The 26,697-nt window shown below is 40.6% G+C and overlaps 1 protein-coding gene across 3 annotated transcripts in view; it reads right to left on the bottom strand.

The window, feature by feature from the left end:
• NEBL (nebulette) overlaps positions 1-26,697 on the bottom strand; it is a 513,560-nt gene that overhangs the window by 375,876 nt on the left and 110,987 nt on the right. For all 3 annotated transcript variants that reach the window (XM_033931321.1, XM_033931319.1, XM_033931322.1), the window contains exon 3: positions 16,123-16,207. In XM_033931321.1, coding sequence (XP_033787212.1) covers positions 16,123-16,207 — 85 coding nt within the window. The remainder of the gene's footprint in view (positions 1-16,122; positions 16,208-26,697) is intronic.

Genomic DNA, 26,697 nt, shown 5'->3' on the forward strand with positions numbered 1-26,697 from the left:
TACGGCTTCTTTGAAACAAGATATAAAATTCAAAATGAGAGCTTAATGACAACTGAGATTATGACTTCACTACTTCCTTCTTCTCTCTATGTATGGCATCATCTTAATAGCTCTCTCTGTATGTAGTTATACAATTATCATAAAATCAACATATTTTACCACCTCTTACAGCACTTTTCTGTTTGGTGGTCTTCAGGATCGTATGCCTCATAATTATTAATATTCATCGTCATATGAGTTATGTATAACCAGCCTAAACCAATAGCTCAAGGCAGTTTTCAGAGCTAACATCTATTACAGTAAAAGAATAACAAAACAGCAATCGATAAAGTAAATAATGCTATAAAGCAGTGGTTCTTAAACCTGTCCTGGGAGAACTCCAGCCAGTTGGGTTTTCAAGATATTCCTAATGAATATGCATGAGCAAGATTTGTCTATAAAGTAGGTAGTAGGCATGCAAATTTCTCTTATACATATTTACTAGGGATATCTTGAAAAATGACTGGCTGGGTCCCCCAGGGCAAATTTAAGAACCACTGCTATCCCAGCATTACCTAAATATATTTTATGCAACTTTGGGGTCCTTTTACTAAGGCGCTAACCGATTTAGCACGCACTAGAGATTAGCATGCGCTAAATGCTAAGGCATCTATTATATTCCATGGGTGCCTTAGCATTTAGTGCAGGGGTAGGGAACTCCGGTCCTCGAGAGCCGTATTCCAGTCGGGTTTTCAGGATTTCCCCAATGAATATGCATTGAAAGCAGTGCATGCAAATAGATTCCATGCATATTCATTGGGTAAATCCTGAAAACACGATTGGAATACGGCTCTCAAGGACCGGAGATCCCTACCCCTGATTTAGCGCATGCTAAATTGATTAGCGCGTGCTAACTCGGTTAGCATGCACTAAATCTGTTAGCGTACCTTAGTAAAAGGACCTCCATATTCTTATAAAACTTTCTAAATGTTGTATAATCATGCTCCAATCTAAGTTAAAGCACGAGAAAATATCACAATCCTTAATTTTAAAGTACAGGGGTGGGAAACCACAGTTCCCAAGGGCAACAACCCAGCTGGATTTTCAGGATTTCCACAACAAATATGCATGAGGTCTATTTGCATACAATGGAAGCCGTACATGCAAATCAATCTCATGCATATTCACTGTGGAAATCTTGAAATCCCAACTAGGTTGTGGCCCTCAAGGATCATGTTTCCCCACCCGTGTTCTAGAAGTTATCAATATACTATCTGATTCAACCAGGGGCTCAAACCTGTTGATAGAAGTGCTATGACAGCAACAGCCCAATAATCAATTACATTTACCAAATCCTATACAGCTATATAGGATTTTAAAAGAAAGACAGAGTCGCTTAAAGTTTAACCTACTCATTAGAAGCCAATGAAGATATCTCAGAAGCAGAAGCAAAGTCACTATCATATTTAATTTTACGTAAGAGAATGTCACAGCTGTTTTGTAGTAGTTGAAATCTAGTCAAAGTTTGCTTAGGAAGGACTAGATAGAGAATATTACTCCAACCACAATTCGATTATATTTTAAATTATCATTTGTAAAAATTCAAGGAAAAAATAATTTCAGATTTGTCAGAGCACAGGGAGATTACAAAAATTACAAATCTCCCATCCAAGAGAGCTAATCTCCTTTATACTAAGCCACAGTAGAGGTTTCTACCACGGCCCAGAGCATTAAATGCTCCGACACTGCTCTGACGTTAATAGAATTCCTATGAGCATCGAAGCATTTAGCACCCCTCTATCACAGCTTAGTAAAAGGGGGAATAAACTATTAAACAGCTCAAGCGAAAGAGGAGAACCCTTTGGAACTTAAGTCAGGGAATCACATTCCTGATATTTCTCCATTCCTATTGACTATATAAAATTAACCTTTTAAGAAAGATGAAAAATAATTTCACACAGAACTTATGGAACTGAGACCGTTATTAAAATATCATGATCAACATCAAATACAGATGCTTCATCTAATTCTATCCTTTCTAAGCTCAGAGACTAATGCAAGCAACAATATTTCAGAGCTGTGATCTTTCCAAAATCCAAATTGCATAGGATTTAAAACAACAAAGTGCCACAAGTACTCTTGTAATTGCATCACGACCATAACTTCTAGCTCAGTTCAAAATCAGAATTAGTGTAAAAAGAATAAGGACTCCTTTTACGAAGGTGCACTAGCGTTTTTAGCGCACGCACCAGATTAGCGCACGCTATAGCGCGCACTAGCTGAAAAACTACCCCCTGCTCAAGAACACACGGTAGCGGCTAGCACGCACTATTCCGCGCATTAAGGCCCTAACGCGCCTTCGTAGAAGGAGCCCTAAGTGAATTTGGAAATCTTCTCTCCTTAAAAACCTAATTAACAAAAGAGACTAACCATAATAAACCTACAACTGGTAGATGTTTAAAAAAGAAAAGTTAGGCAGGGATCTAAGTTGAAAAAACTTTGCCAAATTTGTTAGCCATTGCTGCCAAATCATTACGAATTTAGATAGTGCTGGGGAGAAGCCAGCTGTATTGGTATATGTAGGAAAATGTGGGAGGGAAGTTCTGGAAGCAAAAAAATTTAGGCTCTTAGGTAGAAAGCTGAAATTCAGATCTTCCAAGATAGCATTTTCAGAAATGTTTCCATTCCATGCACAGGACCCAAGAAACAGGCACTGCGTGGTTGAGAGATGGTGCAGAGATGAGAGATTTAGATTTTAGGCAACTTTTTGGGAGATGGGGAGCTTATTCCAAAAGGGTGGACTCCACCTTAACCGGAATGGAACCAGGCTGCTGGTGCTAATGTTTAAAAAGATGATAGAGCAGCTTTTAAACTAAGATGGGGGGGGCGGTGGAAGCTGACTGTCATCCAGGAGCAAATGGTTCAATGTCGAATATCCTTGAAGGATACCACTGAAACAGGATATTTAGGGAGTTCCAAAAGAGAGGTTTCAATAATGGTGAAAGAAAGCCAGAAGTGCTTAAGAGTAAGGCAGAGTAAATGACTCAAATTATCCCTGTCATCTTCTCAGCAGCATGTGGATACAAGGAAAAAAGATTTGAAGTATTTGTATACAAATGGTAGAAACCTAAAAAATAAAATAGGAAAGTTGGCGTATATAGCACTGAATAATGAGATAGATATAATAGGAATCTCATAGACCTGGTGGCAGGAGGGCAATCAATGGGAAACTGTTACCTAGATACAAATTATATTGCAAGGATACAGTAGATCACATTGGAGTGGGGGTATACAATATGTTAAAAAGGGAATTTAATCACATAAAATAAGCATTCTATATGAAATAGATAGCAGTGTAGAATCCATATGGATAGAAATTCCATGTAAGAAGGATAGGAATATACAGGTAAGGTTATACTACCTTCCTCTGGGACAGAATGAACAGACACAAGAAGGAATGTTTTCAGAGATTAGGAAAGCTGGCAAATTGGACAAGAGTATAATAACGGATGATTTTAATTACACTACAATCGCCATTCATGTGTGATATGTACATAAACTGGCACTTAAAAGTTCATCTTGCATAAACATCTAAATCCCCATTTTACAAAACTGGGTATGCAATGAAAAGGGGGTGTGGTCTGGGAATGTCTTTGCCTGCAACAAGGGCATGGCAGTTTCATAGATGGGGTCAATATTCAAAGTGACTTAACCAGCCAGCAGAGGGAAAATGCTTGAGCACCTGAATAAATTCATGTAAACAATTCTGAGCTCCCCTGGGAGGACAGTATAGAAAATTGAATGAATAAATAAATAAAATTGCTTATGTGTGGTTATCTATTGACAGTCAGCAGCACTTAACTGAATATTTAACCCAGATGTTTATTGCCTCCTCATTCCTTCAGTGTTTTGTCTCCACCCCCCTCCCCCCCCCAAAAAAAAAATGCCAACTGGTTAACAAAACTGGTCACTGTGACTGGGTTGGGATAATAATCATTTATGTGCTGGCTTTGAACCCAATAATTTTTTATACACTTATTTTTCTACAATGGATGTTTATCCTACACGCACCAGACGCATGAATGACCATGTTGGCAGATTCTGTTATAAATTATTGGTGACATTACATGTCTCAATTCCCACGTCTACCACCAGCCTAAAATGGGGCTGTAAATCAACTTTTTTTCATAAAACATCTGGTTAATGCAAATAAAGTTGATTTACACACATTAACATTTTTTACACATGTTCATCAAATTTTACACATATATATTTCTGAAAGGGATCAAAAAATTGTCTGAAAAGCAGCCAAAATATCCAAAAACCGATCTAATATTTTTTTAAACACATACCCTTAATTTATGTGGTTTATGAAATGTAATGACATCACATCTGTTCTCCAGTTATAAAGTTTCTGGTCTCTGTTATATTTGCATACCATCTTCGTCACTATTAGCCCCAAAGCACTTCAGAACATACTAAAAGTATCATAAAATGTGTGTGTAGAAAAGCACAACTACATATAAATATAGGCCTAAAACCCCTCAGCAATCTAGAATGTACTACTTTGCAGACCAAGGACACACACCTTCAGGGAGGTAACACTGACTTGCAGAATTATTCTGTCACTGAATATTGTGCTTGGGTCTAGGTTGGAAGCAAAATACAGTACTGTATAGTGCAGCGGTCTCAAAAAGGCGGCCTGCGGGCCACATGTGGCTCTCCAAGTTTTATTTGCGGCCCGCGGTCTGGACTGGATAATTCCTTCCTTTTGGAACAGCAGCGGGTCTGGCCAGTTCGTTCTGTTCAAAGCCGCGGGTTGGCGGCTCCTTGAGCTATTCGCTCCTGCATCGGCAGCCTCTCTGACATCACAACATCAGAGAGGCTTCAGACGCAGGCGCGGATCTCGCAAGGAGCCGCCACCCGTGGCTTTGAATGTAATGAGCCGGCCAGACATGCTGCTGCTCCAGTGGCGTACCAAGGGGGGGGCGGTCCGCACAACTGGTCACCCTCCACTGTTCTTCATAGAGTGCGGCTCGCGGTTCGTCTAGAACAGGGGTGCCCAATTGCTTCCCTTCCCTTCTCACCGCCGGCACCATGCTCTTTGATCTCCCTGCTTCTCTCGCCGCCCGACCTCAATTCTGACGTCGAAAGAACGTTCTGGCTAGCCAATCGCTGCCTGGCTGCCCGGAACGTCCTTTCCGACGTTAGAATTGACGTCGGGCAGCGAGAGTTGGTCGCCCCCGTGGAGATCTCGGCTTGTTCCCGATGACGCCAGCAGCAGCAGCAGCCTATTCCCCGGCGGTGGTGGCATGGGGGAGGGCAGGAAGGAAGGAAGAAAGAAAGAAGGGGGGGCAGGGAGCCAGAAGGAAAAAAGAAAGAAGGGGGGGACAAGGAGCCAGAAACAAAGCAAAAAATGGGACAAGGAATCAGAGAAAGACAGACATAGAAAAAGAAAGAAAAAGTTGGGGGAGGGAATGAGGTCTGGAGGAGAGGAAGCATACAGGAGGCTGAAAGAAGGGAAGAAATATTGGATGCACAGTCAGAAGAATAAAGTGCAACCAGAGACTGATGAAATTACCAAACAAAGGTAGGAAAATTATTTTATTTTCAATTTAGTAATAGAAGAATAAAGTGTAACCAGAGACTAATGAAATTACCAAACAAAGGTAGGAAAATGATTTTATTTTCAATTTAGTAATAGAAATGTGCCAGTTTTGAGAAAGAAAAGATATTAAACTATAAATGTGAGTGCTGCAGAAAAAAATAGAGTACTTGGAGGGACGCAGAAAAAATAGTTAATGTCTTATTAAAGAAATGACAATTTTGCATAAGGTAAAACTATTAAAGGAAAGTTTTATAAACTATAAAGAGTTTAACCTCATGCAAAATTGTCATTTCTTTAATAAGACATTAACTATTTTTTTCTGCGGCCCTCCAAGTACCTACAAATCCAAAATGTGGCCCCTCAAAGGGTTTGAGTTTGAGACCACTGGTGTAGTGTAAGCAAGGGGCCATTGGCTCTCCAATCTTCATGAACACTTAATTCAGTGCAGACCAGAACTGGGGTTCTTAAACAAATGCTTACAACAAAAAAGTCTAAGCTAAAAGGACAGACTCACAACAATACAAGAGGCAGAGAGCCAAAAATAACATCAAACGCTCTCCAATCCCCAGGAGACTCATCTTTCACTCTCTTTTTTATATCTTATTCTCAGATCTAGATTTAACACAGATGTGGTCACAGTTCCTCGGCCTACCTGGCTCTTCTTGCTCAGATCCAGGGTCCTTTCTCCTGAATCAGTAGCGCCCTTGCTGCTCATCTATACTCCCAAGATGCTTAATCTTTTTCTCCATAGAAGCAATGGTGTGCAGGTATAGTTAGCCAGGGCATACTTTCAAAGAACTGTACAGGCTTAGGCAAGCCCTTTCATCTCTCACTGCTTCTTGCTCCTTCAGACACAAAGTACGGGCTAGCCAAAGCCCTTTTCCCCTCGCTATATGGCACGATGGCAGGGGAGTTACAGAAAAATTACTGTGGAGCTATAATATCACTCCCCAATTTCCCATCAAAAAGGGTCGCTTCCTACCATTACCTAGCTGGTCAGGAGGGTCTTCTCCTTGATCTGGAAATTGTGAGGATACAAACAAGTCATGGGAGGGGCCTTAGGTATCTGGCCAATTGGAGTCTTAGGCCACTCCCAGTGCATCCCAGAATGCACAAGGAAGGGGATGACCTGCCATTCTGAAGTGGCAGGCCTGCTGGCTGGAGGGTGTAAGCATCCCTCTGGCCAGACTTTCTCATACCAGATAAGGCAGTGGGGGTGAGAGGGGCCTGTAGCTTTGAGGGAGTATCAGAGAGGGGGGTAAGGTTGGTGGAGTATCAGGGATTCCAGGGGGTTTGGGGATTCGGGGGGGGGGGGGGGGTGGCATGAGGGAGTAGAGCCACTAGAGAATGTTGCCACTACTACTATTTATTATTTCTATAGCACTACCAGATGCACACAGCGCTGTACATTAAATACACAAAGACAGTCCCTGCTCGAAAGAGCTTACAACCTAATTATGACAGATACACAGGGTGGATCAATATATAATGTTCATGAAAGGGGATACAAAGAGATGAAGAGGTAGAGATGGTAGGGTCTGCAGAGGGAATGAGAAATAAATATAGTGTATTATATGTTGGAAGCGTTAGGCATAGGCAGAAGAGGCACTGTGCACTTTTCTTCTCCACCACTGAGCTTGCATGGCACAAAGAGGAGGAAGTAAACCGCTGCACATCAGGTCACTTCCTCCTTCTGTGTCAGCTTAGATATGACTGTTTATTGAACCACTGTGGTTCACAATAAACAGACTGGTCTAAGTTGGCATAGGAGAGGAAATGACCCAATGTTCACTTCCTCCTTGATGCAGGAGCTCAGCAGAAGAAGGGAAGTGAGAGTGAGCAGATCTACAGCTGCAGCCATTGCCTTTGGCTGAAAGTAAGAAGGGGCCAGAGGAAATGTGAGTGCGCAATGGGAGACTGCAGGCAGAGTAAATGGTGACTGGGCTTGCGCTGAATTTTCTAGCGCTCCACATTTAGGTAACCTGTTGTAAATATTAACATTTATTTAACATATTATGGGTGTTAGATAATAAAACTTGCCAAATTGCATGCGACTTGGTTAGCACTGCATTTTTTTATGTTATACTGTTCTTCTTCAGTGGTCTGCTCTGATAAATTAGACCTAAAAAATGACACCAGGTTATAGAAGAACAATAAAGGCTTTTTTGAATAGCATATTGACAAGCTCTACATGAAGCTATTAAGAATGCTAAAGCGCCATTTAAAAAAAAAAAAAAAAAAAAAAGGCTTTGTGCTGAGTAATGGCACGTTTGGAACGAGGGTTCATTTCAACATAACGGTATAAATCCTAAATACTTGTTTAATGTTTAATGATTAATGTTTAATACTTGATTTAATGTTTGAGATAGAACAATTAGGCAGTGTCCAATGGACCTTTATATCATTGAATTTTCTTTCCAGCAGTTTGTGAAGGACATTAGAAAATATTTTCTGCTCTTGAAGAATCTTTGATTGAAGTGAAACGGGGAAGCTCCGTTGAGGATTTACTGTCATTTGCTCAAGCTTTTTGCTCAGAAACTGTTTATGGACCTTATGAGTTGCTAAAGTCAAAATACTAAGCAAGGTTTTTTTAGACTAATGATAATTCACTGTTGGATGACTGGACAAGATTGCTCTAATGTCCAGCACCAGTGGGCTCTTGAAGTCTTTTTTCTCCCTTGTAATCTGAGTGTTGAAACATAGGAGTGAGTAAAGTGAAGCTGGTGAAGTTTGATTCAAAGATTATCCACATAATTTGTATTGGGTTTACTGAATACCACATAAAAGCAAGCAACTCGGGGGAAATAGTATATATGTGAATAAACTGTTGATCTGTGAAAATAATTACTCATGGCTTGCATAAAACAAAAAAATCATAAAAATTAAAGTTCCAGTATTCAAAAAAAAAACCATGCTCCTAAATATGTGACCTATTTTCAGCCAAACCCAGAAGCTAAAAATGATCTTAATTTAGAGCTTAAAATTTAGAAGTGGAGTGTGTGGCGCAGTGGTTGAAGCTACAGTCTCAGCACCCTGGGGTTGTGGGTTCAAACCCCACGCTGCTCTTTGTGACCCTGGGCAAGTCACTCAGTCCTCCATAGCCCCAGGTACGTTAGATTGTGAGCCCACCGGGACAGATAGGGAAAATGCTTGAGTACCTGATTGTAAAACCGCTTAGATAACCTTGATAGGCGGTTTATAAAAACCTAATAAACTTGAATTTGGCCAGATTTATGAGTTTAATTTATGAACCTAATGTTAAGCTCTGTTTTCTCCCCAACCCATCTCTACTCCTTCTACCACTGAATATTTATATTCCTAAATTTAGGAGTTTAGTAAAATTTTGAGTATACAATTTTAGACACACATCCCCAGTAAATTTTCAAAAAGGCTACTTTAGGCTCATAAATCATTTGAATATTGAACCCATACATTTTCTCCCCATTTCAAGGACCTAAGTACACTTACCACTCAGGCGAGTAGGGGGATGTTCATTTTTTCTTCTTATGCTGATAGCCCCCTTCCTCATGCCTGAAGGAAGTTGATATTCACCTACTCCTTCAAATTTTGGCTCTACTTATTTCACTAGTGATTCATTTTTTACTTATCCTTCTGCATAAAAATATATGACCTGCATTTCTACATTTTCCTGGTTTATTTTTCTACTCTTTCTCTTTCATTCTCTCTAATTTTCTAAGCAGCTCCATGGTGACAGGTTTCTTTACAGCTTGACCACAGGAGGATGGCTTGTGAAGGGACAGTATGACCAACTTGAAATGTGAATTGATTTTCCACTGCTCTCTGCTACCCTGCAAATCAACCTCTTTGTGGTAAGCTGCAGAAAACCCTACTAGCCTTTCAAGAATTAAAAACAATATATCTTTAGAAAAGATTTTGAGAGCACTCTCTAGAGTCCAATTTTACTTTATCCCCAAAGTGAAGGAATCATTCTCAGGGTTAGAACCAAATGAAGTACATTATTTATAAAGCACCAAACACTAAAATTCAGAAAAAGGATCATAAATTAGAAATCTGATGAATTTTTTTATATAGTTTAGCTTTTTCTGACATATAACATATTCTCATGGGCATGGGTGCCCATGCTTTTTTGGCTTGCGAGCTACTTTTAAAATGACCAAGTTAAAATGATCTACCAACAATAACATTTAAAAAAACATAAAGTACACTGTACACAGAGAAAAGGTTAATTATAATTTATATTCTGGGTTTTTTTCCAAAGAGGTCGAGGCAGATGACTTTAAAATATGCAATGTCACTTCAGTAACAACTATACAAAAATAGACAAATATACCCCCTCCCCTTTTACTAAACCGCGATAGTGGTTTTTGCACAGGGAGCTACGCTGAATGCCCCACACTGCTCCCGATGCTCATAGGCTCCCTGCACTAAAAAATGCTATTGCTGTTTAGAAAAAGGGGACCATAGTGCAAAATATAGACAGCAGATATAAATTCTCAAAGCAGACACATTTTGATCACTAAATTGAAAATAAAATCATTTTTCCTACCTTTGTTGTCTGGTGATTTCATGAATCTCTAGTTGCACTTCCTTCTGACTGTGCATCCAATATTTCTTCCCTTCTTTCTGCCTCCTGCATGCTTCCTCTCCTCCAGACCTCATTCCATTCCCCAACCAACATCTCTTTCTGTCCCTCCATGAGTCCAACTTTTTCTTCCTCTCTCCCTGCCTGCCCCCTGCCACCTGACACACTCCATTCCTTCCCCCAACTTTTTTTTTCCTTTCTCCCTGCCCCCTCCTCTTTCTTTCTTTCTCTCTCCCTGCTCCCTTCTTTCTTTCTGTCTGTCTCTTTCCTTCTCTCTCCCTGCCCCTTCTTTCTTTCTTTCTTTCTCCCTGCCCCCATTTCTTTTTTTCTGTCTCTCCCCCTGCTCCCCCTTCTTTCTGTCTGTCTGTTTTTCTTTCTCTCTCACTGCCCCTCTTTCTTTTTTCCTTTCTGTCTCTCTCCCAGTCCACTTTCTTTCTTTGTCACCTCCACCATTGCCAAATGCCCCCAGCAAATACTTCCTCCTGCCTGCTCTTACTCTTATTTCCCAAATTATGTATTTTTCTCTGAATTCCTGTCACCCTCACAGCGCATGCTCCCTCTCTGAATTCCTGTCACCCTCACAGCCTATTTCTTCCCCACTGCCACAGCTCCACTCCAAATTTCTGTCTCCATCAGTTTTTCACTCTTCCCTTTAGAACTTTCAGACACCGGGGAGAGGCCCAAGGCCCACATTGCGCAGACAGCGGCTGGAGGAGCAGGAGGGTCTGCTGAGCACCCCTCCTCCTCCCGACTTAAAGGTACAGGGAGGGCCCAACGGGGGGGGGGGCGATGGCAGGGGGGCATGATGGCAGGAGGGAGTGGACATCCCTCCTGCCATATTTAAAAGTTCGGCACATGGGGGGCTGTTGGCAGGAGGGAGTGGATATCCTTCCTGCCACTTTCAACCTTGCTTTTCTACCTGTGGCTGGTGATTGAGAGCCCTTTTAAAAAGAGCATAGCCGGTTCCTGAGGAAGGGGGTTTTCACTCTCGAAGCGGAGTCCCGTTGGATGAACTTTGTTTCTTGATGACTAACTTTCTATGGAGAAGCTAAGTATCTTATTTGCATCACTGAAAGTAGACGCTGTTTTTTTTCTCCCTGGATGAGGGGCAGAGACAGCCTTAATAATTATAATTTTATGCTTGCACTTTCTGTGTGCTTTATTTATTTCTTCACTTTTAACACATTTTTGTGCATTGGTTTATCACACAAATTCACACAAAGGTTGCCCAGGGATGTTTCACAGATAACACCCTTTTGGGTGTACGCTTGGGGCAACTGGCACTCTAGGGGTGCGTCCCCATTACAGGCTGTGTGACTGAGGGCTCCCTTCCACTATTATCAATATTCTTGATTGTGGTAGTGTGTTGTTTGGGCTGTTTCTCCCCCTCACCCTATTTTTTTGGGGAGTGGAGAAGATTCTCTTCGTGTATATTTTAAAGTTCGGCATGAGGGGGCCATTTGTGGGTCACTGCATGTCAGGGGGGCGTGCATTTGTCAGGAGTTGGAGGCGGTTGGGAATTTTTTAATTTTTTTGTAATGGGACAGAAATTTTGTGTGTGTAATACACACAAAATATCAGTGCCATTTAAAAAAATGAAAATAAAAAAAGCCAAACAAAAACAGCAGACCTCTCGGTAACACAGTTACCGAAATTCAAACAACAGCAAACAGATCACTTTCTAAGTTATCCAACCCGCAAGATATCATTGATCAGAGAAAAGGGGGTATAAAGGATCATTTATATGATGCCTCCATTAAGAATTTTTTTACACATTAGTGTCTACCTTCTCTTATAATTGATAAGCCATTTCTGTTAACCCACTATTTTTATATTATAAATTATAATTTTATATTATAAATTATAAAAGAGAAGCCTAATGTGTAAAAAAATTCTTAAAGGAGGCATCGTATAAATTATCCTTTATATCACCTTTTCTCTGATCAATGGTAACACGGTTACCAACAAGTCTACAGCAGTCGGGTTTTTAGGATCGTAAAACCCAATGGAAAATAGCCAAGCAATGTAAGTGAATCGATTGCTTGGCTATTTTGCATGGGGTTTTACTAATTTGCAAGGCCGGAACGGAAAATGGGCGATCAAGGAGGAAAGCATGCGGTGGGCTGTTTTGTGAATCAGGTCGGTTAGCAGCTATCGTCGCTAAGCCTGTAAAAACAGATTTAGCAACGATTGCTGACTTTAGTGATTTGGAGCCTTAGGCTCCCTTTTATGAAGCTGCATTAGGCTTTTTTATTGCTGGCCATGGCTGTAATAGCTCCATAAAATTCACATGAGCATCGGAGCTAATACTGCCATGAATGGCAATAAAAAAGCCTAACACAGCTTCATAAAAGGGGGCCTTAGTGAAAAAAGATGTTTTCCCATTCTGTGCCTAAGGGGAAAAAACTTTCCTGAGTAACAACTATCCAAACCATTAATATTAATTTTCAGTGCTCTTAGCATGATTAATCTAGTTTATATGTATTAAACAGTGTTTTTAACATACATCAGTTAGCCTGGACTCTTGGGGTAACTGAGATGCAAGATTATGCAAAGCATAGAGGAAAATAAGATGGATTAAAATCTGCAAAAATGAGCACAGAATTGCTAACACAAAAAAACTTAGGGCCAGATTTACTAAAGTGCATAAAATATGACCTACTTTAAATAATCAACATTAAGGAGTTAGCACCCACTGTAATGATAGTAAATCCTTTCCTTAAATTGCTGCAATAAATGCCTAGATTAAACATACCAACATTAATGCTAGTAAATGGACTTAAAATTCAAATATTATAAACTATGTGAACATGAGCTAACATGTAGTAATGGTTGATGTTAGCCTACTTTGCTATCTTAGTTCTTTCTTTTAACACTATAACCCTAAAGGGAAAATTTCAAGTCACATAGCTTTTTGAGAGGGTCATATATTGATGTGGTATCTTCATTAACACCCACAGTGCCGTCACAGAACTTGTGCTTTAGCTAATAATGTACCATCTCATCAAATTATGACGCCAAGCTAAATTCAGCTTCGTCTGACTCATACTTTCACTCTCACAGCAGCAAAGATTTATTCATAGTCTGAAGATATATCTCCGTACCAGAAACAGCAAAGCTTTAACAGATTTCAACATCCTTGATGACATTTTTTTTACCGGGAAGTAGGAACAAATTAGAAAAATGAATCATCAGAGTTTTAGTTAGACATCATAAGCTGTAACTTTGTCCAAGAATTTTCGGGAGTGAAATTTTGTAAAAGCACATAGGCATATAGAGAGGGTCATTTTTAATATGGCATCCAAATTTGAATTTGGATATTTTGAGGAAGATGCACAAAAATCCAATATCAAACATTTTCAAAACTGCAAAATGTCTATATTGGGGTTTTTTAAAATGGCCATTTTTTATTTTTTTTTCAAATGTGCATCTCTTTTTGAAAAAAAACACATTCCCCCCCCCCAAAAGAAAAGCACTAAACAAACTATTGGGATACAGGAGGGGCCAGCCTTTTTTAGCAGACTGGCCCCACAAACATCCCAGCAGATACTAGACGGATACTTCATAAATAAGTAAGTTTACTTATTGAATATGTTACAGTTAGAGTTGCTAGTCTTATATTCCACTAATGCCCAACAAAGTTCTAAGTGGACATTAGCTAGATCTTATATCTAGGAGTCTACAAAGTTCTAATGAAGCCTGAACTAACATTACAGTCAACATCTTCGTACAATAAGTGAGCTAATTCAAAACATACTTCTTAAATAGTTTCATACAGCCTTCTTACAACAATTAAAATTCCTATTAACACGCTCTGCTCTTCACTTCCCCTTGGCCCAGCCTTCTGTTTCCATCTACTTCCCAGTAGGCTCCAAGTTTAAAGTTTATTTAGATTTGATATACTGCCTTGTAGAGACCTTTCAAAGTGGTTTACAAACAAATAAGTTACCAGAAGCTATAAAGAAAAGGAAGCTCAGTGATCAATGGCATAATAAAATGAGGGCAAGGAAGAAGATGAAGAGAAGGAAGGCGAGTGGGGGGGGATACGTTTCTCCTACTGTGTTACCTGCAGCATGTACAGCAGACAGTGAGGCAGGAAAGGTCAGTCAAATGCCCAAAGCGTCCCTAAATAGGAGAGTTTTGAGACCAGATTTGAATCTGTCAAAAGTAGATTTTCAGCCATGGCACCACATACCACAACCTCCTCTCATTTCCCTGGCCTTCCAAGGAAAATATATATATTTTTTTACTCTTACGACTGTGGGGCTGGAAGTAAAAAGCAGATACCAACTGTCCACACCCCAAAAATTGATCCAGCTCAGTTAGCAATATTATGGGCTCCTTTTACGAAAGTGTGCTAGTGTTTTTAGCATGTGCTACAATGCCATGCTAACCTCACGCTACATGGAAAATACTAATACCAGCTCTATGGAGGCGTTAGCTTCTAGCGCGCGCTAAAATCACTAGCGCACCTTCATAAAAGGAGCCCAATATCTCCCAGACAGTGCCAATTGGGTGAGGAGTTATGGGGTTTTGGGAGACAGCTGGTAAACAATTTTTAAATCTATGCCTCTGGTTTGAATCTAGTTTTTATTTTCCCCCTCTGGCTCCTTATTTCTTCTGTTTTAAAATTTATTTCTTTAGCATTCCTTGTTTCTTCTATATGTAGTCAATCTTTCCACAGCTTATTATCTTCTCATATCTCCTCCACTTCCATTCCTTTCTTCCTCATATCTTGTCTTCGGCATTCACCTTAATTCATTCTCAATGAACCTTCCCTCTTAGCTTTCTGATATCCACAGAGCTCCTTTCCATTTTACCAATACTTTAGATCCAGAACAAAACATTTAAAGTTGGAGTCAGAGCTGGAGCTGGACTTGGAGGAGGAATCAAAAGTTTGGTGTGCTGACTCCACAGCCCTGATATAAAGAATAACATGCATTACCATCTCAGAATTCTCTATGTTGAGACACTGTACAGTATACTGAAGAACAACAAACACAAAATGTTTTTTACACTCTAAGATACACTCCAGCATATTGTGCTTCTTTCAGGTTAAGAGATGTGGCATTTAATATTCACAAAATGGCTCAATAGGACCATCAGAGAGTGAGGAGATGCTGCACTAAGGAGGTGGAAAAAGTACACAGGATGCATTAATACATACAGGCCCCAAGGTAGGATATTACTTCTAAATATCTAAATACAATAGAAACTAGCTAAGTGAATCAGAAGAGATCCAAAGTTTTCAATCCTTTTTGAGGACTATCAGCTGGAAGTCTGAAATAATCACCAAATTATCATTTTGCTGTCTTAGGTTTCCATCTGACCTATAACTCATTCAGAAAATTCTTCATAAACTAAACCCTAGAAGCCAAGCATATTGCAATAGTGATAAACCCCAAATGCCATGAAATTCTAAGTAGACAGCAGCGAAAAGGTAAAATTTTACATTGACACCTAACCATGTGACATCCCCTTCACTGAGACGCTGTGTGTTGCATCACATGCAATGTAGTCATACCAAAGACTGTCAGTCACCAGAAGCTTTTATCATCATTGATTCACTTGGAAATCTGATCAGCGGTGCCATTGCTGAAGAGAAACCTTGCCAGAAGTAACCCCACAAGCTTCCCTCATCAGCTGTAACCACTAAGGACTTCCTCCGAAGTTTACCAAAAATGAGCGCATTAATTCAATTATCTCTTCTGCTGGCTAATTCTAGACTACAGCCAGCAGGCAGATGAGGAAGATACAGGTTGGCAAGTTCTCCTCTTGTCAGCCAAGTAGGAAGATTGGTCAAAGGTGAGATAAAGGCTATACTGTTAGAGGGCAAAAGATACCTAATTTAAGAGGAAAAATGTCACCTCCTCTAAAATCAGTGCCAGTGGCTCAACATTATAATCTTGTCCCTGATTATACCATAAGGGACTAATTTACTAAGCTTTTCTTATAAATGCAGATTACATACCTGGCTTTGCAATTCACTTTGCTGCTTCAGGCGAATATTTTCAGGGGTGTCTGCCACAGTAGTGAAGGACTGCTTTGGATAATGTCTAAAATGAGACAAAAGTATATACACATTTAGAACTCTGAGAGGGGAATTAATTTGAACTTGTAATAGGAGAGTTATCCGTACATGGGAATGACAGCTTATACTGTACTGACAGAAATAGTGAAAGGATTCAAGTTAATGCAGTTCATTGTTTAGTTTATTGTATAAATGAGATTCCAGAATATATTAGTTTATCTTGATTGTTGCAGCTGTCTGGGTCTCGCCGCGTCTGGGTAGGTAGAACCGATATTTCAGCCATCATGCTGTGGCTTTCTTCAGGGTATGCTGTGAGGTCTGCAGTTTGTCTTTATATATAGTGGATCCTCTAGCCAGAATCGTTGGGGTTTGAGGTGACTGAGGAAGGAAAGTCCATTGGTTATGAAGTTGAATTTTGGCGGGAAAATTCGTTGGTACACAAATTTGAATTGTGGATGGAAAATCAGAATTTAAAATTGTGTCCAATGGACTTTCCCTCCACAATTCAAATCTGTGTACCAACAAACTTTCCTGCCAAAATTTTTAAAATTCAAATCTGAGACCAACAGACTTTCCCGCCACAATTCAAATTTGTGTACCAACAAACTTTCCCACCAAAAATCAAAAATTCAAATCTGTGACCACTGGATTTTCCCTTCACAATTCAAATTCAAGACCAATGGACTTTTCTGCCTCAATTACCTCAAACCCCAACCAATCAGGCTAGTGTCTCACTATATAAAGACAAACTGCAGACCTCGCAGTATATCCTGAAGAAAGCCACAGCATGATGGATGAAATGTCTGTTCTACCTACCCAGACACAAGACCCAGACAACTGCACCAATTATGATGCCAGTCGCAGAAACCTAAGATAACTTATTAGTTTATCTTGCTGGATGACTAACATGACCATTTATTTTTTTCATCAAAATGGAACGTCTATTAATTTTCAGTCCCGCCCCCCAATCCCACCCCAATTTCTTCCATTCATTTTTCATGTATACATAATATCTTATTAATTCATAATGGTAACCATAAAATTAAAAAAAAAAACCCACAAAGCACACTGTATGCAGAGAAAATGTTAATTATCATTTATATTTGGGGGGGTTTCAAAGATGTCAGGGCAGATGACTTTAAAATATGCAATGTCACCTCAGTAACTATAGAAAAATAGACAAATATAGTGCAAAATATAGACAGCAGATATAAATTCTCAAAACTGACACATTTTGATCACTAAATTGAAAATAAAATCATTTTTCCTACCTTTGTTGTCTGGTGGTTTCATGAGTCTCTGGTTGAATTTCCCTCTGACTGTACATCCAATATTTATTTCTTTCTCATCCAACATTTCTTTCACAATCCAGTCCCATTCCCTTTGGGTCCAGGTCTCTCTCTCTTTTCCCTCTTTTACCCTCCCCAGATCCAGTGTCAGTTCTTCTTTGTATCTTTGTTCCTGGTCTTCCTCTCTCTCCCTCCTTTGTTATGATCTTGCATCTCTCTGCTCTTCCTCAGGGTCTCTCCCCCTCTGCCTGCACCTCGCAAAGTCCTGCATCTGCCTGCACCTCGCAAAGTCCAGGCCTTTTTCTCTTTAGTGTTTCTTCTGATTACAAACCCCCCCCTTCTCTGCCTCTTTCTCTCCTTCCTTCCTCCTTCCTATGTCCCCCTCACTGCCTTCCAGCCTTTGATCCACCTCCTGCCCTGAAGCCAGCCAGCCAGTCTACCTCACTCCCTGCCACGCCAAAGCCAGCCTGCCTGTCTGCCTTCCTCCCTCCACCGCCGAAGCCTGGCCTACCACTGATTCAACTACCCCCCCCCACTCCCCTGGACCGGCCCCCGCTGCTGCTTCCTGGGGGTCCGGAAGGAGGGTTGGGTACCTTCCTGCCAGCGATCTTCAGGGGACTGGGCCTACCAGCAGAACAGTTGAGCACCTTCCTGCCGGCAATCGTGGATTCTGTGGGCAGGAGGGGTTGGGCACCCTTCTGCCGTGATCGTCAGGGGGGGAAGAGAGGAGACTGGTGGCCATAACCGCGGCTACTATACTAATTGCAGCAGGGAGATCCCTTGCTGCAATTAAATATAGCAGCTGTGTCTAAACAAACCCGATTCTGAAACCAGCGTCTGCAACATGGACGTCGGTTACAGAATAGGGTTTAGTTTGGGCAGGTGTAGGCCCAGGATGGGCATCCTATACAGAATCCGTGCCTAACAGTCTTGATCGCTAAACAGATCCCAGCCCCTGGAAGTGGACAATTAAAGGAAAGATCACCAATCTTCAGAGTGCTGGAAAAGGAATCTCGCCCTTACCAAAGCTTCCATCCCATTGGTAGGAATAAAGAAATCGTTCAGAGAAGCATTTTTCCATAGAAATGACTTCAAAAATAAATGAAAAAACACAAAATAGATAAAGATCAATAAGAACATGAATGAAAAATTGCCAAAGATGTTCCCACCTTATACTATAATACATCCTAAAGGCAACGAAAGAACAATTAAAACTTTGAAGGCATAACTAGAACTGCAAGTTAACTGCCTTGCCAACTGTCACCAACTGTCAGTTCTCTCTATTATACTTCCATACAATGTTTATGCTTTTGTATGAATTCCTCAAGTTTCTTCGAATCCCGATAATGTATAGTACTATTATTAAATGTAACCCGCATGACAGCAGAATAAAATAAACCGTACTTTGCCCCTAAATCCCGGAGCTGCACATGTAAATCCAAAAATTGTTTCCTGACAGAGGCAATTTGTCTGGCAAAATCCAAAAGGAAAAAAAGTTTCTTGTCCTGTCATTTCACAGTTTTTAACTGCTTAGCCACCTCAAAGATCTTCATCACATGCTGAAAATGCAATACTTTAATTAGTATTGGTTTAGGACCCATCTGATTATTTTGAATACGAGAAGGCACTCTTTGTGCCCTCTCGATTTCTGGAATTGAAGAGATAAAATTTCAGGGATGAGAGTGGTAAGGAATGCAATAGGGTTTGTCCCTTCCATATTCTCTGGGATTCCAACAATACAAACATTATTTCTCCTACTTCTGTTCTCCATCTCCTCCAACTCAGAAGAAATCCGAGCTATAATTTTATGATCCATACGGCTCTGACAAGTAATCTCTTCAACTGCTACAACCTGCTGCTCCAGTTGTTCAGTATGAGCATTGCTCACTGCCATTTGATAAGACAGGTTAGAAACTTGACTTTGAAGCCCATTTAATTTTGTTGTAGTCTCCTTAAGCAATTCTTTTATTATCTGGAGATCCACTATAACGTGTTCCATGAGTTTGTTGGATTCCTTAGGCAAAGGAAAATTAGATGGTGTAGGGGGATCATCTTTCAATCTCTTGGCATTTCCCCCGATGAAAAAGCAGTATCTCTTTTATTTTGCTTTCCCGAAGCCATAGCTGAGATTCAGTATAGCAGTACTTCAAAAAACTAAAGAAAAAGGATGTATTGAACTCCTCCAGAGTATTCAATTATGCAAGACAGGGGAGAGCAGTGAAATCACACTGCTATCTTCATTCGTGGCCAAGCTCTGCCCCCATTCTGGTCGTTTTTTTTCATCTAACCAACTATGAATTTTGCCCCCTGCATGCCCTGACTGAAAAATGCCTTTGTTTTCATATAATAAACAAATGTTTTCACACCGCGCACAAATACTGCTCGGTCTATTCGCGTCAGAAAATCAAATTGAAGGTTATATAGTGTTAAATTAAATCATGATAGCATGATTAATAGTATTGAATACACCTGCTACATCCAGAAACATCAATATATAAACAGTGTTCCCAAAATCCAACCCCTCCAAGCAATACAGACAGATTTTGGTATTATGTGCAATTTTAAAATCATGTTTGTGCTTGTCTAATATACCATCGGCATCAATAAAATTCTGAAGTTGCATCAAAATGGCCTCTTCAAGAATTTGACTAAAAAAGGAAGGCTTGAAATGAGCTAATAATTGTCCACAGCAGGGGCTAAAGCTTGGTATTTTGCTGTTTGGATTTATGTGAATAAGCTGAATTCTAATACAAAATGCAATAAAAATGAAAAACAAAACTACCCAGCCATTTCCTGGCTCACTGAGGGAACAGTGATATAGATCCCTCTATGCCTTCTCCAAATTTGTCAAGCTGGAGAGGGCATTCTCTTTTTCCTCTTGCACCACTGAATTGCTATGTAGCTGCAAATTACTTTCTGTTCCTTTGTAGGCATACAAACAGCATCATGGATGGAACAATGCCAGACATGTAGTAAAGTATTTTCAATATTTTAATTGGGGACAAAAACAGATATGCCACAACTTAACTAGACTCACATGTATAAAACAAAAATAGTGATCCTGCCAAATGACCATGTGCTACAGACAACACATATTCACTCTTGTAGCCAGATACACATTTAAAATAGCACAAAATTGCTTATCACGTGACTTTACAGCATGCAGCAGAACTGTCCTCCAGATATAAGATACCTGCTTGAACCTAGCTACAGGATCCAAGGCACCGTCATTCACACTTGATGGAATACAATATTCTGGTGGTTAAGTTGACATAACCGTGAACAAGGTTTTATATCTCATCAATTAAATTTATGACATAAGAATAACGGGCATAATACATAAGTATTATACTGTACAAATGTGTATTTGAATTCATTATCATAGAACTGTAGCCTTAGAACGTCCAAGGCTCAAAATATGGCATTTAGCTACTTGGCACCCTCATTCTAGAATTCAGTATTACTAGAAATTTGAGCAGAAACTGCCTTGAAAAAATTTGAGGTCAGTGTAAAATCCTACCCCCCCCCCCCTTTTATGAAGCCACATTAAGCTTTTTTATCATTGGCCTTGGTGGTAAAAACTCCGACACTCATAGAATTCCTATGAGCATTGGAGCTTTTACCGTCATGGCCAGCAATAAAAAAGCCTAACATGGCTTCATAAAAGCGGGGGGGGGGGGGGGCTAGTTTTTTCAAATTATTATATGAGTACGAATAGCCTTACTGGGTCAGACCAATGATCTATCTAGCCCAGTAGCCTGGCAGAAACCCAAATTGTAGCAACATTCCATATTTCATACTCCCACTCCCCCATATCTAAATCATTACAGAGAATGAAATCTGCTGACACATTCTCTAACCCTGCAACATGCACTGCCAAGATTGCTGAGAAATAGGTCTCCAAAGCCATCACCGCAATCTGCTTCTCCTTGTCTGTTGATAGAAGTAACTACTGGGGCTCTGTGAGCATCACCTGAACCACTTTTCCCTTCAATAATAGGAGAAACCTCTGGAGTGATGCTGAACCTCCCCCAAAACAAAAAAAAATCCATTTGTTCTAGAGAATGACATGATGGCTCCAGCAGTTTTCAATAAGTTATTCTAAACTTAAAACACGTCGCGAAGGTAAGGGGGAGGGAGGGAGATATTCGGACCACAAGAGGGGTGCCGAAGGGCAGTGAGGTAACGAGAGGGAAGGGCGGTGGTGGAAAGGAAAGGAACAGATGCTGAAAGGGGTTGGAGAGGAACAGATACTGAAAGGAAATGGGGAACAGATACTGAAAGGAAATGGGGAACAGATAGTGGGGAGAAGACGCTGAAATGAAATGGATTGGTGAACAGAGAGTGGGGAGAAGATGCTGGAAGGGAAGAAGACAGAGATGCCAGGCTATGGGGGAGCGGAGGGAAGAAGATGGGTGCCAGACCAATTGGGGAGGGGGTGAAGGGAGAGGCACAGTAACAGAGCAAATGGAAGACGCCGAGAGAAGACAGACGGTGGATGAAAGGAATTGAATGAAAAGATGAGAAAAGGTAGACAACAAAGGTAGAAAAAAAAATGTATATTTATTTTATTTTCTTTTTTTTTTTTCTTTAGGGTAAAGTAGTATGCTAGTTGCGTTTATAAAAATTTATAAACAAAGCCCTCCAGCTGAACATCTCTTTCTCTAGTTCAGCAACCAGAACTTTGATTTATAAGGAAGGAATAAGCTAAATATTGCAGTATTGAGGCTTGTATGGATGCTGCGGGGATAGTAGTCACAGGGATGGTGACGGGGCGAGGATAGTGGTCGTGGGGATGGGGTGGCGACGGGGACAAATATTTTCCCCATGTCATCCTCTAATTTGTTCTACAAATTACTGATAAAAAAAATTGAATACCATCCATCTACATGCTTTTCCTACCTGTTCTGATCTCTTTAAGGGGTGATATTGTATGTGGGTTTGTCTTTTCTTTTTCTCCTCCCCATTCTGTTGTCTTCAGGTACAATTTGTTCTCCTACTACATACCTTTCTTTGTTTTATTGTTCTGCTTTGTTTATTCTAACTTTGTTTCTCCATTTAATTTTAAATAGTTGCATACCACTTCAATATTAAGTTGAAAGGTTGTAAATCAAGTTTTGCAAATAAAAACTTCCTTGTCAACTATTCGCATATTATACTGTATAAACAAATGAGATTTATCTGTGCTAAGTGCCCTCACATTATTCTGATTTTACCTATATATCAACTAGAGAATGACACGGGGAAAAAATTTGTCCCCGTCACCGGCCGACTATCCTCTGCACCGCCCCTTCACTGCCCCGTCACCGCCACCGCCATCCCTTTCACCGCCCCGTCACCGCCACTGCCATCCCATTCACCGCCCCGTCACTGTCACCGCAGCATGCATAAAAGCCTCAAACAGGTATGATTTTATATACTTATCTTTATTAACGTATAAAGGAAACATTCTTTACAACTTTACAACTTAGTTAACTATACAAAAACAAAACACAACCTGTACTTTTAATTGTCCTTATTTTTTAACCCGTAGATGAACAACAAATCATCCACAATCTCTGGATTCAGTCTAGTTCTCATTTCTTCCACAGTCCTTCCTGCAATAGAGAATGCCCTCTCTGAAGATGTGCTGGTAGCTGGAATGTACAGTATCCCTCGTGCAACTTTTGCTAATTTTGGCCAGCATTCTTATTTATTTCTCCAAAATCTTAAAACATCAGCATCACTACTGTATATAATATTAATTCATTATGGTAACCACAAAATTAAAAGAAACACAAAGCACACTGTATGCAGAGAAAATATTAATTAATATTTGTTTCAAAGAGGTCAAGACAGATGACTAAAATATGCAATGTCACTTCAGAAACAACTATAGAAAAATAGACAAATATAATGCAAAATATAGATAACTGATATAAATTCTCAAAACTGACACATTTTGATCACTAAATTGAAAATAGTCATTTTTCATACAATTTTTCTATCACTAATCTTCCCCCACCCCATATATATTCCGCAGGTTTTCAAAGAGATCAAGGCAGATGATTTTATGCAATGTCACATCAGGAACAACTATACAAAAATAGACAAATATACCCCCCTCCCCTTTTACTAAATCGCAATAGCGGTTTTTAGCGCAGGGAGATGCGCTGAATGCCCTGCACTGCTTTCAATGCTCATAGGCTCCCTGTGCTAAAAACCGCTATTGCGATTTAGTAAAAGGGGGCCATAGTGCAAAATATAGACAGCAGATATAAATTCTCAAAACAGACACATTTTGATCACTAAACTGAAAATAAAATCATTTCTCCCACAAGTGGACATGCTCTATGGCTGCTTTAACTGTAAGGCGCCTGAATCTAAGGCTATATGCTACCATTCTGTAATGGAACCTGGGAGCCCATTCACTGCTATAGAATAGGCATTCCCTGTACAGTCTCAGGGTGCCTACGAGGAAGAACCCACTTGGAAAATTGCCCCTTATTTTTTAAGGATTATAAAAATAGAAGCAATAATATGAAAAATAAAACCCAGCCTTAAAACAGGCTGAATTAATTTGTGAACCATTATTTAAAGGTACTCAGAAAAAATATTGTTTTCCCTTAACTTAAATGAAATAAACATATTCCTATCCATCATTTGACTATAGCTAAGGGCAAAAGAACCTCATAGAGCTGCAGTGAAATAGAAAAGTGATTTTGTTTTAATGTAATCTCTGCATTAAGTAGATTTGCACACCCCAAGCTCCTTAAATCTTGATGCACTTCTAGATTTTCCTGTATCAGACTTTGCAAGATTAATAAATGGAGCATTCTTCTGCCTGCCAGTTAAAGGATGAAAAAAAAAAAGCCTATAAAGTTCAAATCACAGCTTGACTAAACTCGAACTTTTTTGATTTCATTCTTCCTGGCTGACCACAATAAACACCAAGGTTGGGGAAGGGGTAAAACACGGACCTCGCGGACCTGGCGGACCTCGCGGATCTAAACCTGTACCGCCTTAAAAATCTGAGGTCCGTGTCGGTCCGTGTCCGTGGTGAGAGCAAGCAGAATCAGGTCCGACGTCCGTGCGTTTTTTTTTTTTTCCTCAAATGGTATACCACTACACTTGCTGCTTTTACTTGCTTCGGGCCTTCCTCGTTGCCGGGACCTGCCTACTTTCTGTTTCCGCGAAGGCAGGACCCGGCAGCGAGGAAGGCCCGAAGCAAGTAAAAGCAGCAAGTTGTAAGCTTCCCTCCGGGGCTCTATTGTGTGCGTGCTGGCTTCCCTTCTCTTCCCTCCGAAACCAGAAGTAGCGTCCCGGGGGGGAAGGGGGGGAAGAGAAGTGAAGCCGGCAAGCACACGATAGAGCCCCGACCCGGAGGGAAGCTTACAACTTGCTGCTTTTACTTGCTTCGGGCCTTCCTCGCTGCCGGGTCCTGCCTTCGCGGAAACAGAAAGTAGGCAGGATCCGGCAACGAGGAAGGCCCAAAGCAAGTAAAAGCATGCTGGCAAAAAAAGGCAGGCATCAAACAAAATTTTCGGCGGCGAGTTAGCCCGGGAAGGAGCATCGGCGGCAGCAGCAGGATTAGCTGGGTGGTCATCTAAATCAGCCAGGGAGAACACTTACTTGTACCTGACGAAGTGAAACGAGTGAATCCAAGCGAGGCAGCGACTGCAAACAAAATTCAAATCCTGGGCTCGGCTCCGAAATCCAATCGCTACTGCTGCACTACAACCCATTAAATATCAGGTGTGGCAGTAGCGATTGGTCCTCTTCTTTGAGCAAAAAGAACTGACCAATGAAGAGCCTGTATATTAGGGAGCGGAGTCAATGCGGCAACGTGCAAGTCGGGTTGAGGAGACAGACCACGCGGAGACAAACATGGCCGCCGGAAAAAATCTGACACCCGGTCCCGAACCAAAGACTCACGGTGAAGACAAGGTAAATAGCGGTACATAGAAGGGGGTACATTTGCCTGCGGGGACAAATCTTTTCACCGTTTTTGCGGGCGGTGAAAACTTTTGTCCCCGTGTCTGCGGCGATTTGGCTATGGAGTCTCCATAGCCCGCAGCCAAACCACAGCCACGCCGCGGCTCCCTGCGGGGATCGCTCCCCGTGTCATTCTCTAATATCAAACTTTGTTCTGTCTATGTGGCAACCTCACATCAAGAGAAGACCTGCCTGCTCCTTTTCCTCCAGCTGTTTTAGAGAACCTGGCAGAAAATGATTGTTGCAAGTGAACTTGATGCAATCACCAAGGATGATACTGATTATGTCTACCAGCCTGAATACAACTTTACTCCACAAAGGTTCTCTCAGAGTGCGCTTAATGATCTAGTAAGTGATTTGAATTTGCCTAAGGAATCTGAAGAACTACTTGGCTCCCGGCTTAAAAGTAAGAATCTTCTGGAACCAGGAACACATTACTTATGGTACAGACACAGAGTAGAAGAACTTTATTCTTCACCCAGAGAGTGGCGGAAAACTGGAATGCTCTTCCGGAATCTGTTATAGGGGAAAACACACTTCAGGGTTTCAAAACAAAGTTGGACAAGTTCCTGCTAAACTGAAATGTATGCAGGTGAGGCTGGACTCATTTAGAGCACTAGTCTTTGACCTGAGGACCACCGCATGAGCAGACTACTGGGCAGGATGGACCACTGGTCTGACCCAGCAGCGGCAATTCTTATGTTCTTATATTCTCACAGAAGGATTCCTTGGTTTACTGCAATAACATAAACGAGTTAATGCACTTCTATGGCACTACACAGTAGGCCTTATGTAACATTTTTCACATAGTTTGCTGGCCCATAAAAAGTGAGACAAGCTTATGTTAGGTTCCAAACTTTTTAACAGGAAGGGTAAAGGGTCATGGATATGATTTGCACAATCTTTGCACAGAAATTTAGTACCAGGGATTGTACTAATCGAAAAGAATAATGCAAATACAACCACAGCTAGCAATAATATAAGCTTCATTTATAATTGATTTTCCTCTTTAAAAATGCATCGACATTTTCTGATGGCGATTTGCTAAACGCATCGTAATTTTTAGGGCTCTAATTTTAACATAACTGAACCATTTAACAACTAATTAGCAGCTCTCATTGGAAACCTGTATAAATTACATAAATCTCTGCACAATTTAGCAAATATTTAAGGGATCTGGGCAAGTATCCAAAAGACTGTGAATTCAAAATTACTTCATGTTTACCAAACATTAGACAACTGGGTAAAATTA

This window comes from Geotrypetes seraphini, chromosome 2 (genome assembly GCF_902459505.1).
Source record: "Geotrypetes seraphini chromosome 2, aGeoSer1.1, whole genome shotgun sequence".
Taxonomy (NCBI): Eukaryota; Metazoa; Chordata; class Amphibia; order Gymnophiona; family Dermophiidae; genus Geotrypetes; species Geotrypetes seraphini.